Below are 19,770 nucleotides of genomic sequence, written 5' to 3' on the forward strand. Positions count from 1 at the left end.
GATTTAGGATTTGGCATCAGACATTATTTAATTTCTTCATCGTGACTAAAATCTTGAAACTTCAAGAGGCAGAATGCCTTTTTTATTAACAAAAGATGCTACTTCTTGATTAAGGTCTCGATGATTTGACATCAGATATTACTTAATTTCTTCAATGAATAAAGTTTCAGAATGACTTTGACGCTGTTCATTTTCAATGACTTCATCGCCACTTTTAAAAATCGTGACCAAAATCTTTAAACTTTACCACTTTCAACATATTCCCCAAAAGCATTGTGTATATGACGTCGTTTTAAGCTTTAAATTGATTTTTGAACTTGGATACACCAATTTTAACCCAAAAAATGTTTTAAATACAATGTAGGAAAAAATTAAATAGCCTAATTAGAAAGAGCACTCAAATAGTTTCAGTCAGTGTCAGACAAAAATGTGAAGTAATAATATTAACCTTAATTACTTTTTCCGGTGCTTAATATTTTGTTTGAGAGAATGTAAAACGTGTGAAACATCGATGTAGTCGCCCCACTTGGAAAAGTAAAACCTAATTAACAATCCTGAAAGAGGAAACCGTGAAATGGAATTTTAAACAAGGAAATTATTTTCGAACGATTTACGCCTCCCCTTTGTCCGATATTCGTCCCCATAATATTGATGTAATAATCGTCGTTATAATTTCGGTCAATTAAATTCATACCGCCATCCGAGAACAGATTAGCGTCTTAATTGGAAAGCTACAAGTAGCTACTAGTAAATCATAATATTCGAACATTATCTTTCAATGATAAATTATCAATTAACCTCGAAACTCCCCGTGCAGCCTTGCTATAAACTTAATTGATCAGTGTCCACGGTTTTATTAACATTTCGGAACCGAAGTTCGAGGCGGGCTAATTAATTTTCGTTAAAGCACACGTCCCACGTTTAAATTTATTGGTCTGACATAAATAAATTGGTCTCTTTCAGTGGTTTTAATTTCCTTTCACCGGTCCGTTCTACATAAACTAAATTGCTGCGTAAGTTCGAGGCGATTGCCGGCCCTATTTCAAGGACGAAAAACCATAATTACTTTTTTCCACACGCGATTGTTTTAGTTTTAATTGGAGCGCGACGAAAATTTGTGTGGACACGGCCGCATACAAAGCCCGACATCGATAATTGAGTTCTTCCATGATGCTAATATTTGTTCTGTCACTATCCAATGATTTTGCACTCGCACACAACACACTAGCGAAATAAATTAACTTTCGCGTCCCACGTACCGCCAGACAAAGGGCCGTAAGTTAAAATTTCCGCGGGCCCGGAGAATATAATTCCGTATTATTGACGAACAATATATCCGTCAGGGGTGTAATTATTTTCGAGGGCCCGCCTCCTTATCCGACCGTCCGCAGCCGTTTCCCCCGTATCTCGCCCGGCCGGCTCTTCCATGTTTAAACGATTGTTCACATTCCGGTTAACCCCGAAAATAAGAAACCGTAAATATCAATGCAAAACACGAACCGGCGTAGGGAGCCGGGGCAACTTTTTCCGCCAGCTTGGCCGGTTTATGATTTAGAAACAATCAACAGTTTATGTAATAACATCGTCTCGCTCGCCGACTAGATGGGACGATATAAGAGTATAATATGTGGAGGCGGCACTTAAGTTGATGTAATGAAACGCCGGCTTCATCCAATATTTAGCCGGCCAAACAAGCTGCCGTGCCCGAAAGCAATGAGCAACTCGGAAACCAAATTTATCGGGTTTTTGTTTAATGAAACGTGCGACAATATTAAAAAAGTTTCGAACTTTGTTCGACGCTTCCTACACGCCAAAATACAAAGTGTGTTGATTCTAACAAGTAAACACTTCAGTATATTACATTATCGAATGTCTTGGGCAAATATTTGCGCGTAAGGATATGACTTATTTAAGAGGGCCTGAAATATTACAGCAAATTTTGCTACAAGTACCTGTTTAAACTGTGACTGTTGAATATCTTTCTAAAAATTTTGAATGCTCAAGGTATCTCTTCTCGAATGTCTTCTTAAAAAATGGTGAATGAATATTTCTGCATATTACTTTATTGCATATTCTGTGCAAATAATTGCACTGGTGACTGCTCCAGATATCAGCTAATTACGTTATCGAATATTCTGTGCAAATATTTTTACATAAAGATATGACTTATTTAAAATAGGCTTGACATATTTAGTCAGCTTAGAAAAATGGTGAATGCTCAACGTATTTGTTAAAATAGTGAATGCCAAATATTTTCTTCGAAAATGGTGAATGTACAACGTTTATAAAGTGGTAAATGGTTTAATTTTAAAGACAATTTCATCTACAATTTCAAGATATTTTTTAAATTTTCAGTCCAATTCAAATACTTACTACACGTCAGGAGCAAAATATTTTGGTTCAAATACTTAAATACTTCAGCCTATTATATTATCGAATATCCTGTGCAAATACTTGCACATGAAGATATGATTTATTTAAAATAGGCTTGAAATATTTAGTTTGTTTAGAAAAATGGTGAAGGCACTAGATACCTGTTAAAATGATGACTGCTGAATAATTTCTTAAAAAATGGTGAATGTACAACGTTCATAAAGTGGTGAATGGTTTATTTATATAGACAATTTCATGTACTAAGATATTTTTTAAATTTTCAGTCCAATTAATCCAAAATAATTACTACACGTCATGAGCAAAATATCTTGGTTCAAATAATTAAATACTTCAGCCTATTACGTTATCGAATATTCTGTGCAAATACTTGCATATAAAGATATGACTTATTTGAAATAGGCAGAAATATTTAATCAGCTTAGAAAAGTGGTGAATGCTCTAGGTACCTGTTAAAATAGTGACTGCCGAATATTTTCTTAAAAAATGATGAATGTACAATGTTTATAAAGTGGTGAATGGTTTATTTATAAAGATACTTTTATGCACTGAGATATTTTTTAAATTTTCAGTCCAATTAAAATACTTAGTAAACGTCAGGAGCAAAATATCATGGTTCATATACTAAAATAATTCAGCCTATTGCGTTATTGAATATTCTGTGCAAATACTTGCACATAAAGATATGACTTATTTAAAATAGGCTTGAAATATTTAATTAGCTTAGAAAAATGGTGAATGTTCCAGGTATCTGTTAAAACAATGACTGCTGAATATTTTCTTAAACAATGGTGAATGTACAACGTTTATAAAGTGGTGAATGACTTATCTTTAAAGATAATTTCATGTACTAAGATATTTTTTAAATTTTTAATCCAATTTAAATACTTACTACACGTCAGCAGCAAAATATCTTGATTCAAATACTTAGATATGACTTATTTAAAATAGGCTTGAAATATTTAATTAGCTTAGAAAAATGATAAATGCTCCAGGTATCTGCTAAAATAGTGACTGCTGAATATTTTCTTAAAAAATGGTGAATGTACAACGTTCATAAAGTGGTGAATGGTTTATTTATATAGACAATTTCATGTACTAAGATATTCTTTAAATTTTCAGTCCAATTCAAATACTTACTACACGTCAGGAGCAAAATATTTTGGTTCAAATACTTAAATACTTCAGCCTATTATATTATCGAATATCCTGTGCAAATACTTGCACATGAAGATATGACTTATTTAAAATAGGCTTGAAATATTTAGTTTGTTTAGAAAAATGGTGAAGGCACCAGATACCTGTTAAAATGGTGACTGCTGAATAATTTCTTAAAAAATGGTGAATGTACAACGTTCATAAAATGGTGAATGGTTTATTTTTAAAGATAATTTCATGTACTAAAATATTTTTAAAATTATCCAATTAAAATACTTACTTAAAATACTACACGTCAGTAACAAAATTTGTTGATTCATTATAATTATATATTGTCTACATATTTAGGACAGCAGTTAGAAAAATGGTGAATGCCCCCAGTTTCTATTTAAATACTACGTATTGAAAATTAGTGAATGTACATTTGTAAAATGGCTTAGCCAGTTACAAAAATAGCTTCCATTGTCGAATGAATAAAAAATATTTTCAGCAATACCACATAATTAGGAGGCAATTCATAAAATTTTACGATAATCACAATGTCTCGGTTCTTTGTCAACAATTCGCCCTGCAGGTCCTGGGAACTCTATTTATGTTTATGTTAACTATTCAGGGGGCCCGACGTCGCTCGTAAATTTCATTACATTTTTATCGTTATTACGGTTATTTCCGATGCCGCACTTTACTTCCGGGTCAAATTGCCAACAAAGCAAGTAAACAAGCGCACCAGCACTTGTTATGCCCTTCCGAAGACACTGATAAATATTTAGCGTTCGTGAAAGGGTGCTCGTCGTTCCCCATTTCTTGATTTTAATTTTATATCACCCAGTTTTTTCACCGACAAAAAGCACGCGCATTCACCCACACATTACACAAAACTAAGTTAATTATTTTAGCGTGTGCACAGCAGAAAACAACTTGCGAGAAACTTCCCGGGGCTCGGTACACGATCCTGTTTGTTTGAATTCTCCCGAACTTGCCAACACACTCATAAACTACGTCAATAAGTGTGAACGCAAACTTACCCATGTACATATACTAATTACTTTTTTTTCTGTGTGTTTCAGTGACCAAATTTATTCGAATTGGAATCGCTGATAAGAATGACAATCCTCCTTATTTTGACAAAGCTCTTTACGAGGCTGAAGTGGACGAAAATGAAGACATTCAACACACCGTTCTCACTGTCACCGCCAAAGATCACGATGAATGTAAGTTTTAGCTTAGACCCGGATTTTAACGAGCGCATCTAACGATGCAATAATTTTAAAATCCCCTTTTATAGTTCCCTATTTATATTATTTCCTTAAGCCAGACGTTTTAAAAATGCCGGAGCACTTGCAATTAGTGTTTAAAGAAGTTTATCAGCATTCGGTTAATGAGCTTGCCCGGATTAGGAAGTTTCCGGGGGGTGGAAAGTAAATAGTGAATCAAGTTAAAATTTAACATATTATCTCGGAGCATCGGCAATGAATACAACTTAATTATGTAGTAGTTCAAAGCAGCTTGCTCATCGAATAAACCACACTCGAAGTTTTATTAATAACGACTCGAATGCCCTGAAACTTTTCATTGTTCGGCTTCTTCTAGGTGGTAGCTGGGTGGGGGGAGCATCTAATTTGTTGATAAAACTAATTTTAAACTCCGTCCCGTGCACAATGGATTAAATCTACATATTTTTAATCTGGTATTTTTGCCGCACGGTTAATTGGCTGCATAACTAGTTTTTCTAGATCCGGGACGATAATCCGGGGTTAATTCGTATGCGACTGCAAAAAGTTCCATAATTCCGACCCGGAAGACACTAGATGGGAATTTATCCGGTTTTAGTTTTATTTTTAACTGCTGGGACTTCCATTTCCAGGTATAAATGCAATTAGCTGAAACATTTGTTTTATTTTGATGTTTGACGTGGTTTTGGTGATTATTGTTAATCATACGAACGTAAGGAAACATCTAACTGAGTTTGTGTTACGTTTCAGAACTGGTTTATCTCGTACGGAATGCACATTAAGTAAAAATAATACCAACTTAATACGTAAAAGCCGATCCCCGTTTCCTAACATTTGTACAATTTTAATTAGCAAATTAGTTAGGTAGTTTTAAACGGCTGAAACCTTTAAGCTACACACTTAATTAGCTACAGACCTGAATAACTTTCTTTTAGCCGTGTTACACTTAAAGTACTAGCTTTTCAGAAGATAATCCTTTCTAATTTATTCAAGGGAAAAAATACACCAGAACGATTCTTTACCGGGGAATTACTTACCGGCCATTTTAAGAGCTTAATAAATTTCTGCAATTAAAAGCACTTTTTCGTAAAATTAATTTTTCGCTCCCTCCAACAGGATGAATACATTGTACGAAATGCTCCAGTTTCTTTCGTTTCGATGTTGGACAACAAAAGCTTATTAAACCATTAATCCCTTATCTGCGAATGGCACTCACAAAATTTTATTTTTACGTCTTGGGGGAGGCTTTTTACTGTCCTCAAATAGTGCGTATTATTTCGACCATTAAACTTTCATTATTTGGGATTCTTATGGGAGTTTGCAACAAAAATTGACAATTTTACAGCCAGTTACACACAACTGTGATTTTGTAGAAGTTTCCAAATTTCAGCTTCACTGTGTAAAATACTGGGTTTTATAAACTTTTGATGGCTCCCTAAGCTACAAAAAATATTTTAACGTTTAATTTTAAAGCAACACAACTTTCTTTAAAATATTTTTTATTCAACCTAATAATCACTATTATATCAACAATTTATTAATTTCTTCATTCTTCAAGAAAATCCATGTCCTAAGAAAATAAATTCTGGGTTCTTGGAATTGAAGAAGGAATCACGTCTTCATAATTAGACTGTTTATTATGTAGAAAATTGCACAATGACGAAAATAAATGATAATCACATAGAGAAACATCAGGACTACATGGTGAAGTAGATAGAACTTCCCAACTGAAGCTTCTTTAAAATTTCTAATGTAACTTGTGGTCGAACTTTCACATGAAGAAGTTGAAGGTCTTTTCAATTGACTAATCTAACTTTTGAGTAAGTTTCTCAAGAACCGCTCATTTTCTGGCAGTAAGAAGCTTCTTTGATTGTTTGACCTCCTGGTAGACAGACAATATGATAATTCTACTGGCTCTCCACCATATGGCCATTAAAAGTTGTCTTGGGTTAAAACTTGTTTTAAGAACTATTCCATCAGCTTTACCAGCTTTAATCCATTGCCAAACCTTTGAAAATTGTCACTATCGACCCATTTTTCATCACATGTAATAAAACAATTAATAAAAGGTTCATTTGCGTTGCGTGCAAGGAGAGAATTGGCAATTACCAAAAGCTTAACTTTGTTATCCTCACTTAATATATGTAGTACTCATTTGTGCAAATTTTTGATCAAATTTATTGCATGGGGCCTCTTTATAATGGTTAATTCATCACAATTTAATGGTTGGTATATTTCAAAACATATTACACCAGGATTTTGCTCGAGATGTAGTTTAAACACTTCATTGGTACAAATTTTAGGACTACCTTTAATATTCTGTGGCTTACAGCATCTTTTCCAAGCTTAATGTCAATACTCATGTGCCCCTTCTATTGCCCTATGCATTTTTTCAGGAATTGTAGCACTTGAACCCAATACAAAATAAATGGCATAGTTAGATCTTTCTATTGTTCTTGGGTAAAACATCTTTCAAATAATATTTACAGTTTAACACAAAAATATTAAAGTAAAATATGAAAATTTGCTAAAATAAATCAAGAACTAGTACCTAATATATTTGATTATTAATGACCAAATTTATATCTGATTATGTGCATCTACTAAACGTACGAAATGGGTCAAAATGTAATCATTAACTTCCCCAACTTTCTTTAATCACACGTACTTTCAGAAAAGGAATTTTTAATTTAAATTTGCGGGTGGAGACGCAAAGAAGATCGATTCCTTATGATTAATGTTAAGAATCGACTGAAAATAAATTAAAACCGAATAAAACAAACAAAAAGGAAAGTCGGCCGTGCTAATGAAAGTTCCAGCGTACTGAAAATCATTTAAATGATAAGAACACAACAATGGGTTCGTCTGTAAGTTTTAATGATGGGGAGGATCTATAAATAAATAAAATTCATTACGTGTGTTCATTACGGAAGAGTTTGTACGGGACATATAAAACCTGGTCTTGTTAAAAATATATGGGTTGCTTATGTAGGTTTACATTAAATATACGTGGGAGTTTCCAGATGATGTTTTATGTCCACGTTTATTTACTGGGGACGGATTTAGTTTATATGACAAATCTGGAGCTCCGCTTTAGTTTGCTATTAATGTTCGTATAACAAGTTGGAGGCAGGTAATTTGAATTTGTTCATGGCTAATTGGGAAATAAGTTCGAGTTTTAATGCAAATCCAGTAACATTTTTCTCATGGCGGCACAATAAGTTTTCAACTAGGATCCAAGAGCCAAACAAATTAACTATGAAAACGTCGTTAGTGCATCCATAAAATTTTACATCTAAATGCTTCTGGACTTTTAAATTTACTGTTGAAATAGATTCGGAACGAAACGGAGAACGAATAAAAAACAAAATCGTTATTCTGGAACAAAATCAGATCTGTCACTCCCACAGAACGTTATAAAAACCGGACTCGTTTCAAGATTCTTTAATTATTAATGCATAATTGCCCTCAACTACCAACTGGTGCATTCCCAATTTTAACTGCTTAGCGTCCCATTTAATTGCCCCGGTACAATGGTGATTTTAACACAACCACTTTTCAACACAAAAACGAACTAAAAATGGATGCAGGAATGAAAGCACGCATTATCTCGACACCGCCACAAGCATCATTTAAAAACGCGCCGCCTCGAATTAAAGGGGGAAAATTAAATTTCACGAAATGATATATCACAATTAAACAATGGCCGCCGCGCATTGTGTACCTGCACCATTTCAAAATTTAATGTACGGCCACGCAAATAAAATTAAAAAATAAATATATATATACGAATGTATATTCGACAAGCCGGATCCGCAGTACGCCGCACATATGCAACGGCGTTTATAAAATATTTATGGATTCGTTTGTTTCTACAATAATATAATGGGAATTTATATTTGTTCCGTTTTTCGTTCCGTTCTCCCGGTCCCGCACATGACATACCGACCATTAAAGGCCCTGAATTCGGGATTTTCAACATACGCTTTTTATATTCTCGTATGTTCGGACGTGTCTTAAATTCTTAATTTATCGACGGTGACGTAGAAACTGGAACGCATAAATGCAGTGGTCAGATTTTATTGATTCTTTGTGAACACTGAGGGTAGTATATGAAACTTTGAATTATTGATCAGTATTATTTTTATTAAACTAATAATCGTTTGGACTCCAAAAAAAAAAATGGATTTTGCTCCCCCTAAACCACTCGTCCTCTAAACCATTGCAATCTTTAACTATGATGTTGTAGTGCGAGAAGAAGGTTTAAGGACGATAATAAATAAGGCCAGGAGATCTAATTCTATGGAAAACATCTTGAATAGTCTTCTTTCTTCAGTAAATCATTGATTTTCAGTGGCACGAATGGTCACAAAGGAATTATGTGGTTCTAAAAGGGGGTCTTGACACACTTTTGTCTCCGATATCCTGAGCTTCCTGTACGTCGCTAACTACTATCTTCAGTCTAGGCCCCTGCTTCAATTCCAGACAGTTCTTCGATTCAAGTTTAACTAATTGGCAAATTCCGTAAATGAACTGATGCAACTCTTTTAAGAAAATAATTCGCTTTCTATTAACTCACTTAGATGATTAAAACAAAAGGAAAATAACCTTCTTCATTTAGTAGTTTTTTGTCAGGCCAAATTTTAATAAAATTGGACATCTCAGTATATCATCATAAAAAATCTAGTAATTTGCCTTAATTAATTTCTTCTTGTACAGTAAATATTATAATGTTGCAGTGAGAGAAGAAGGATTAAGGACCATAAGAAAAAAGTCTAGAAGACCTGATTCAAGGGACAACACCTCGAATAGTCTTCTTTCTTCTGTAAATTATTGATTCTCAATTGCACGAATGGTCACAAAGGAATTATGTGGTTCTAAAAAAGGATCCAGACACACTTTTGTCTCTGACGTGTTCCTGAACTTTATGTACGTCACTAACGACTATCTTTAGTCTAGGCCCCTGCTACAATTTCAGACAGTTCTTTGATTCAAGTACAACTAATTGCATTGCAATTCCATAAATGAACTGATGCAACTTTTTTAAGACAATAATTCGCTCTCAATTAACTCACTTAGATGATTAAAACAAAAGAAAAATAACCTTGTTCATTTAGTCATTTATTGTCTTAGTACGCACAAGTGTACAGGCTAAATTTTAATAAAATTGGACCTCTGAGTATATCATCATAAAAACGTCTAGTAATTTGGCTTAATTAATTTCATCTTGTACACTAAATATTAAATTGGACCCCATCTCACCTACGCACTTTAAACACCACCAACATAACGTTCCGGCATAAAATAAGAAATGAGGGACGACCCCCAAATTGAAACATAAAAAGCGGAGATTATCTTACACAACACATTATTAAAATTATTACGCCCCTCAAAAAGATAAGGATCGTGTTACCCCTCCGGTTCAGCCCAAAATCCCGGGGTGTGACTCCTCTCAAAATCATAACAAGCGTAGCGAAGGCGAGGTTGATTTACGGCCGACGGTGCCGGAGTTGAATCGATGGCCCTAATAATGCCAGGTTTATGGTCGCTCTCGACCACAATCTTGAACCCATAACTCCACCAACGCCGGGGTGTCTTCATCGTTTTTTATTCTTTTGCGTTTTGCAATTGATTATTTTTTTCTCTGAGGTTTTCTGCGGACGGTCAGATAGTGTTACAGATGGCACAATATTTTACGTGCATAAGTGACGCGCCTTCGGAGGCTCACGCGGTCGCTTTGCCCGGATGGCAAATGAAAAAGGTTTCAATTACCGACGGCCAGATTTATTCGATCCTATTTCACAGTTCATTGGCGGGACGAGGATCACGTTGAATTTTTATAATTGCGACGCAACGGCGGATTGAAACGAGCAGGTTTTGTCAATTAGAATTTATTCGTTAGTCGTCGTACTTATTGATTGGAAAGAAGCAGTAAAAAACCAGATAGTTACCTCTAGATAAAAAATGAAGGTAGAATAATTTTTTCCAAGCACCTTCTTAGAGATTTAGACATCAACAGTCCATTAACGTGGTGTGCAGAAGCATTAAATACAGCAGGTTTAGTAGATTAATCCAATAATCATGTGGTAACAACTAACTGAAAGGAAGAACAATGTTAATGTAATAGTAGACAATATATATATTTATTGAACAACTTTCCACTTAACAATTTCCAACTAACGTTACAGAGAATTAAAGAGTGTTCCACCAGTTAAAGCCTCGTGGTATGTCGAAGCATTAAACGGCTCAAACCACACGAACGTGGGCACAAAAGAGTGAATCGTTAATTAACATTATCAATTTCCGCGGTCCCTTTGGCAAATGGAACACATTCGAACGGAAACCGGAAGCACGTCTGGATGTGTGTGAAGATCACAGTCGACGCTTACTTCATCTGCGTAATAATATTAGTTTTGCGCTTAGTATAAACACGATAATAATTGAAATTGCATTTGCCGAGCCTCTTTTGTTGTCCTAACGAAATTAATATGTGCCAATGCGAAATTGAACGGCGACGACTTCGGTGGATAAAGCACGTGTTCCCCCGGCGTTGATCCTGTTGATTTTAAGTTGGGCCCCCATTTACAATTTAACTGAACACGGTCATTTCTTTAATTTAAGCCATAAATTATATAGTTTACAGCACAACCTCCATTACAATCGCGAGCTTAACGTCCCGGCAGTTAACTACGGGACTCGTAAAATCACGGAATTGGAAGGCGGTATATCACGAAGTTGTAATTCGCAGATTGACAAATAAGCAAAACTGCAGCACTAAACTTTTATTTCGATGATCTGTCTCGCTCAGTTAAGTATACCAGTAAATCAGTTTGATGGCTCCAATGATTTGTGCCTGCTAAAACAACGCACACGTGCCCAGAATCAATACAGTCATGGATGATGTGGATGGAGGCTTGGAAGTCTAGTCGTGTCTGGTCATCACGACATGGTTGAACAAAAACACCATTAACTAGAGACTTAATCGTCACCAAGACCCGGATGTCGACTAATTGTTTGTCCGTCAAACCGTATCATTCGCCAACTTGCCTATTGAATTAATTAGGGTGCTTAAAACCTCCCCAGTCTGTCGACTACTTGTTATCCGTGTTAACTAATGGTGGCGAGACTTAAGAGATGTTGAGAAGTTTGCACGGGCTTTTATTCAATCCAGTCCTCTCGATATGGACCGGTTATTGGAATAAATGGCTGGCATTATGGGGCAACTAACTTACAATTCAATTCGGTGACCCACATCCAATCAACCATGCACACAGATAATCAAATTAGAGTATCAATTGATCCAGACAAAAAATGAACACGGAGTTAACGCCATAATTGGGTTGTTTCACGACCAAAACAGGGGTCGATTGTCAATACACAGAGCTACACCAAACTACGGTTAGACGAAAATCCTCGACTACAATAAGGATATGGCCCTAATGCCTTGGTGCAATATATTCAGGGAGTAATTACACTATCAAGCCAAGTTCGCCAAATTACAAACTAACCGTCCACTTTGCTTATCAATCCGCTTAGAACATGATATATCACGAATATGTACTGCTGATAAGCTTATTCTGATTTACAACGCGGCTTAGTTCGATATAATGCTCCTGAGATGCAGTTCCAAGTGGGAAATTAATCGATTACCGGCAAACGGATTTATAATTCAACGAATTTACGGTTGCTCATCCAAAATGATCCGTTTCATCCCGGACAGGTCGGGGGAAAAAGCCCCGTTGTGTTTCATCACCTGAAGCTATTCCTTTACATCCTTTGTGCAATCTTATCAGGCGTGTAATATTTTCTGGTACCTCAACACAACATATAATACACTGTTTCGGCTACACGGGCAAATTTGTTATTTACTATATGAGTCGGGGAAAAATGCGATCTGCGGATTTAATGAAATGGAGTGTTGTACGACGTAATTTATGGGATCGGGAGGAATTCGCCCAATTATTGCTGGTGAAACTTAATTGGGGCGGAAAGTTTTAATTGGAGGTGTCTATTTACTGAAAGATTTAAACTATTAATTCCGAAATTTATTCTCTCTTAACGTCTTCACTTTTGGCCTTGCCTAACTCCTCTCATTAAAAGCTGTACGAACTATGATTTGCAACTACTTCATTGTTTGATGTAATTTTATATGTGTTTCAAGATTGATTTCATGTAAATATGAAAATTATTAACATGACTCCCTCGTCGTCTTACAGATTTACTTAATTCATCTCAATAAAAGTTGATGCTTCATTGTTTTAAATAATTTTATAGTTGTGTCAAGATTGATTTTATGTAAAGAAGTAGGTTCCTAACACTTAAAATAGGTTGTTCTCCCATAACGGGTTCACTTCTAGCTTAGCTAACTCATCCCATTGAAAGCTGCGTCACCTGTAATTTGATGCTTGTTTTAAATAATTTTATATGCGTTTCAAGATTGATTTCGTGTAAATATGAAAGTCATTGACATGACCACTTCGTCGTCTTACAGATTTGCTTAATTCATCTCAATAGAAGTTATATGAGCTATAATTTTAAGCTAAATTGTTTTAAACAATTTTATATTTGGTTCAAGATTGATTTCATGTAAATATGTAGGTTACTGACACTTAATATATGTCATTCTCCTTTAACGTGTTTACTTCTAGCTTCGCTAACTCATCCCATTAAAGGATGCATCACCTGTATTATGATGCCTCGTTGTTTTAAGTAACTTTATATTCATTTCAAGATTGATTTCATGCAAATCCGGAGGTTGTTGACACGACGCGGCCCCTAATAACTTAAAATACATGGAGCTTTTGTTCCCAAGCGACCCGTACAACAAAAAGACCTCGCAGGTTGCTTTACATGTGGTCCGGCGGATGAGGATTTGCGGACGTGCACACGGACTGCATCGCAAAGTCGGTCGCACGCCGTCATCTAAATTCAACAGGGCCTCGCCACCAGCAAAACCAATTTCTTAGCGGCGAAACACAGACGAGGGCGCCTTGCCCGTCCCCTTTATCCGATACAATTCCATCTGGTCCAACGTCTCGTTCCGATCAATTGTTCTGACAACCTCAATTATCCCCTCCGGCGGATGGTATTACAATTAATGTGTTTGATGTCGGGCCCGAAAAAACGTTTACCCGGGACAGAGATTTGATTAGGGGCCCTTGTCCCCGTAGCGCCAACAAGCCGGAACGGCATCACGATGATCGCAGAGGACCGCAACTTCGGCCCCCGAGACGTGCATAATTATCGGACGACCCCGGCTCGCTCCGTACGCCGCCCCGTGAATTATTAACGAACGAATCAAGCGGCGCGTTTGGGGGGAGGAAGAAAACACATTCGGCAAGTCGGGCAAGTCGGTACGAAATTAACCGGCGCATATTTAATAGGTCTTACTTTCGACACAATTAACGCACCCCCAATTACGTATTTACGTGCTGACGGAACGTCGTCGTTGTCGTTGAAAGGCCACGGAAATTGTTGGGGGAGTGAGAAAAAACGGGGAGTGACGGTCTGAACACGCTATGCAAGAAGGCGCACTTTTAACGGCCACAATCAGCGCGTAATGAAGAGATCTAATTTGAATAATTGAAGAGGTTAATGCCGTAATCTCCGACATGTTTACATTCCATAATTAACGCGATAAGACTTATTACACGGCCGGGTAAAAATTCTGACACACCAGAAAGAAAATGCCTCGCTTGTTATTCGGTTTACCGGATTTTGTCGGTTGTTGATTGCTCAGGGTGCTTTTAGGGTTTCTGTCAATTATTTTTAGTAGAAATGCTTTTTAAACCATCCAAGATTTTAATTTAAGTTAAAATTTTATGAAATAAAATTTGAAAATAATTTTTAAAACAATTTTTTTGTTTGATCCTGAAAAATTTTCAATTTGTTTTCTTTAATTTAGATTTAAGGCTCACAATATAATAAAAATTTGATTTACCCAACCAAAATATGGATAACTTTCTTAACCCTTTAATGCTAAGGCCATCCCAGCGTGCCCAGGTCACAATCCAATCCCGGAACAGTCCGTGAAATAAGCGCAATAAATATAAATCAGCTTGAAAACTTCCCGCACTCGTCCGTTTCACCTTTCTTGGCCCGATTTTTTTAATTCCGACACAAGATAATCGGTACGGGGGCCGTAAATAACTATTTTCCCCGTTTTTTAATTTATCTCCGTCGGTTCCCTCCGATGGATATTTACGGCGGTGCAACAACCCGCAGATTAAAAACCGTCCACGGACAAAAGTGCAAAGGTAAAACCTACATAAATAACACCCGGATCCCGGACTCTACCCATTGGCACGGATCCACGCGCCCATTGATTATGCCGATCAGGTTTTTTCCGTGGCCGTGTTCTGTTCGTGATTTCGGGTAATGAATTATTGGGGGATGTGGTCGTAAAAATGGGACAAACGGCGCGAAACGTCCCGTCCGCCGCATAATTAATCCGGTTCTCGAAATCTTCGGGGGTCTTTAATCCGTATGTACACTGAATTGAAGTGGAAATTTTTTTTGATCATTATTGAGGTGTTGAATCGAAGACGGGGGCGTAAAACTTTCATGGCGACTTTCTACTTTTTATTTTTTGGTTTAGCACATTTCCAGTTTTACTTCTTCATACTCTATTAATTTTGATGTAACATATATTTTATGGATCGTTCGCAACTCAGTTTTAATAACTTTTGAATGTTTTGTTACACTCGTAACGACTAGCAGTGTTTTATACAGGTTTATTACATTTTTATGAGTTTGCACGTTCTTTTCTCTTTTGGGTAACTCATAAACGGAAAGTTTGAGTATCTGAATTATAATTATTTATAAGTAGTAGTTACACCCCGTGCCTTTTCATACTTTTAGAGGATTACGACACAAAAATATTGCTCCAAAGCAAGTTCAAATAAGTTATTTTAATGTTTATGTATGTTGTTCATTTTCAAATGGTTTATTGTTACTGTTGTAAAATATTCGCAGCTATAACTCTTCTGTAATAAATTTTGCATAATATGTTATGTATTATTTTTGTATAACATTATAATATATGTACATAATATGTATACAAATGACAAAAAATTAAATTAAAAATTTAATATAAAAAAAGATATAGTAATTAATTAAAAATTTATTCATTAATATTTTTGTTAGAACATTGAAGAAAACAAATGAGTATATTTTTATTATTAAAGAAAGAAACAAAAAAAATTATTTGAAAATTGTTGATTTTAACAAAATAATGTAAATATTTGTAACAAATCTTTTTATATATTATTTACCACAATAATATGTGTAAGTCTGGTCTCAAAATTTGAATATCTATTAACTTGAAAGATGTATAAACTTTTAAAGTTAAGTCTGAAAAAAGTAGTTCAAGAAGTTTTACACAACTTTGATAGACTTTAAAATATAACTTCTCATTTAAGTAACTTATGGAAGAATTTAATATATCAAATTAAGGATAAATGATTGCTTTATATCTTGATCCGGATAAAATAATTTATTAATAAAAATTATATATAATTTTATAAAAAGACATCAAATTTTTGTAATCTGGTCTCAAAATTTGAATATCTATAAACTTGAAAGATGTATAAGCTTTAAAAGTAGAGGTATGTTTGAAAAAAGTAGTACAAAAAGTTTTACACAACTTTGATAGACTTTAAATTATGATAACTCCTCATCTAAGTAACTTATGGAAGAATTTAATGCATCAAATTAAAGATAAATAATCTGATCTGGAGAAAATAATTTATAAATAAAAATTATATATAATTTTATAGAATAGACATCAAATTTTTGTAATATAATCTCAAAATTAGAATATCTATTAATATGAAAATGTTTAATCCTTTAAGGGAAAAATTGTTCAAGAAGTTTTACCTAATTTTTGCCGTCTTTAAAGTATGATGACTCATGAAGGGGTTTGATACATTAAATTAAAGATAAATGTAGATAAAATAAAATAAATTATTTAGACATAAATTACAAATATTTTAAAGCAAACTAATTATGCGACAAATTTAGGGCTGAGTCCCACTGTGCGGCGGAGTAGTAATCGAACAATTACGAACCGGACGGTCGGTTTTTGTCGGCCGAATTAACCTAAACACACCTTTCTTCCAGTCAAACACCGAATAACGCAGTAATTACCCCTTATCGAACAATTTGATTCATTGTGGCAAGAATCCGGAGTATCTTAGTCTCGAGGTGAATGCCTGCGCAACAGAACCCAGCAGAGCCAGTATTGATAATCGCATATTTTGCATTTCCAGAATTATCTTTTTCTACTGCGTCCCCTTCGAAGAGTTTTTAAGTCGATGGGAGTTCGATAATTGTAATTGCGGGTGTCGCGACAAATTCAATTAATTTATGCAATTAATTGCGAGACTGCAACTGAATCGGGCTTTGGCATGCACATGCACAGTTTAATTGTTAAACTTGAGGCCGAGACATCAAGAATTAAGCCTAATGACTTCGTATAACTTCAGCCGAATGGAATCCATCCAGACATAATTCAGACGTGGAACAGTGAAAAGGCCCCCTCCATTGCAATACGAGCCGAGATATTCGGTCTAATTCAGTTGACAGTGGAGTTAAATATGGATCCTGGTCTATGTATTATATTTTAATACGACAATATTTGATAGCACCCAGTCTGCTAATTTATACGAATTAACGAGGTCGTTGGAAGTGGAACTGGATTGTGTTTTGTTGCAGAAGTTTTAATCATCAATATAATAGGATTAGGCGTTTTGTAAGACTGTGAAGGTTAATTAAAAATTAACAAATCTGATTTGATTTCGGCGCAAGAGTCTAATTCTTGTTACAATTATCGCCTTGGAATTGAAAGGAAAACTTCACAACAATGGCTCCCTAACGAGCACCTGAAACAATTAATTAACTTACCTTAATAACCATTTAAAGTATCAAATTAAATAAATCGCCCCCTAATACGATGACCCCTTGTATTAAATTATATTCGGAACATCTTAAATGATTAATGACTCCTTTAAATTAACAACAACACGGAGTTTTGTTATTGTTACAGCTCATAAAAAATTTAATAAATGTCCATTAATCATTTCGTATGGTTTTGGCGTGAAATATGGCTTCGATAAATTACGGTTTCGGTCGTTTTAATATACTTGAATTGTTCGGATTTTGTAAAAATAAAATCGGCGTAAAATTTAAAAATTATTGATTCAATTGAGTTCCAATCTTACTTTATGTTTTCGTCATTTTTTTACGTCACTTGAAAGATTTGAAGGGATCTTTTTTAGCAAGTGTCAATTTACATATTTATGAAGCTTTTTATTTTTAAATTTAAATTTAAATATTATTTTTATATAAATTTTATTAATATATTATTACTAAAATCGTACAGAATTTTTTAGATATTTTGACACACTTTGCAGAATTTATAACCTTTACATTTTTATTATCATGTTTTTTCTGAAAAGGAATGATAAATTTTAACAGAATGTTAAACGTATTTATATATTTACTTAAAAAAGAACAAATATTAGCTGATTTCTTTTTAGAAATTTTGGAAAAATCATAATTTTAATGTTTTTATTTCTTCTAAAAAAGTTGACAATTTTCAATTGAATTTTTAGTAAAATTTCTAATTTTTTAGGAATTATTTGTAATAATTTAAGCTTGTGCTTTAAAAAATATATATTTTTCACTTTTTTGATTTTTTCTATAAAAATTGTCAAAATTTTTAGAATTTTGACATACTTTTTACATTATTTTTCATTTTATTAAATTATTCTTATATAAAATCTGAAATTTCTATAATTTACTTAAAAATTGAGAAATATTAGCTGAATTTTTAATAAAATTTCTGATTTTTAAGGAATTTTGATAAACTATACAAAATTTTTGTTTCCTCATTTATATTTTTTTATTTTTTCTAAGAATTTTTCTAAAAAATATTTAGTGTTTTTTACATTTCTAATTTTTTAAGAAATTTTTAAACTTAAAATTTTTGTAATCTACTTAAAAATTTACACATATTAGCTGAATTTTTAATAAACTTACTAATTTTTAAAGAATTTTGAGCAACTATACAATTTTTATTTTTCACATTTTTATTACACTATTTTTTCTATGAAAATTGAATTTTTCTTAGTTGAATTTTCTATAAAATTAAAAATATTAGCTGTTTTTTTTACATTTCCATTTTTTTAAGAATATTGTCATCTTGTGAAAAATTTATAATTTTTTACTTTTATTAATTTATTTTTTCTGTGAAACAATTGATTTTTTTCTAGTTGAAATTCCTAGAAAATTAACATAAAAATATTAGCTGCTTTTTTACATTTCTAATTTTTTAAGAATTTTGTCAACCTAAGGAGAATTCCTAAGTTTTTCTTTTTATTAATTTACTTTTTCTGTGAAACAAATATCAAATAAAATACTTAAAAATTTACAAATATTAGCTGAATTTTTAATAAAATTTCTAATTTTTATTACTTTAACTTTTCTATGAAAATGGATGTTTTTAGATTACTTTTTTAGACATTTAAAAATATTAGCTATTTTTTATATTTCCAATTTTTTAAGAATTATGTCATCCTATGTAAAGTTTCCCTAATATTTCTATAATTTACTTAAAAATTTACAAATATTGGCTGAATTTTTTAAAAAAATTAGCTGATTTTTAGGAATTTTGACTAGTTCTAATTCAATATAAATTATATTTAAATGTAGTCTTTTTTAGTTCCATTTTTATTTATATTTCTACTTAAACATAAATTAAGGTGTGAAAATTGACTTAAATAATTTGGTAGGTTTTTATAAAAATCAAATAAGCATAAACTAGCAAAAATCAGGCATAATTTCCATACGTAGACGACCCTTAAAAACTTGAGTCCCCGAACCCACATTTAATGTCATAAACATCCAGGACCTTCCCTCTTATGAAAATTTCGGCTAGGTCCCCCCATAAAAATTCTAAACCCAACCAATATGTTCAGACCGAAAAGGT

At 33.7% G+C, this 19,770-nt stretch overlaps 1 protein-coding gene across 5 annotated transcripts in view; it reads left to right on the forward strand.

Moving 5' to 3' along the window:
* LOC109594134 (neural-cadherin) overlaps positions 1-19,770 on the forward strand; it is a 391,736-nt gene that overhangs the window by 314,556 nt on the left and 57,410 nt on the right. For all 5 annotated transcript variants that reach the window (XM_049966121.1, XM_049966120.1, XM_049966123.1 and 2 more), the window contains exon 11: positions 4,617-4,760. In XM_049966121.1, the coding sequence (XP_049822078.1) occupies positions 4,617-4,760 (144 nt within the window). The remainder of the gene's footprint in view (positions 1-4,616; positions 4,761-19,770) is intronic.

This window comes from Aethina tumida, chromosome 4 (assembly GCF_024364675.1).
Source record: "Aethina tumida isolate Nest 87 chromosome 4, icAetTumi1.1, whole genome shotgun sequence".
Lineage (NCBI taxonomy): Eukaryota > Metazoa > Arthropoda > Insecta > Coleoptera > Nitidulidae > Aethina > Aethina tumida.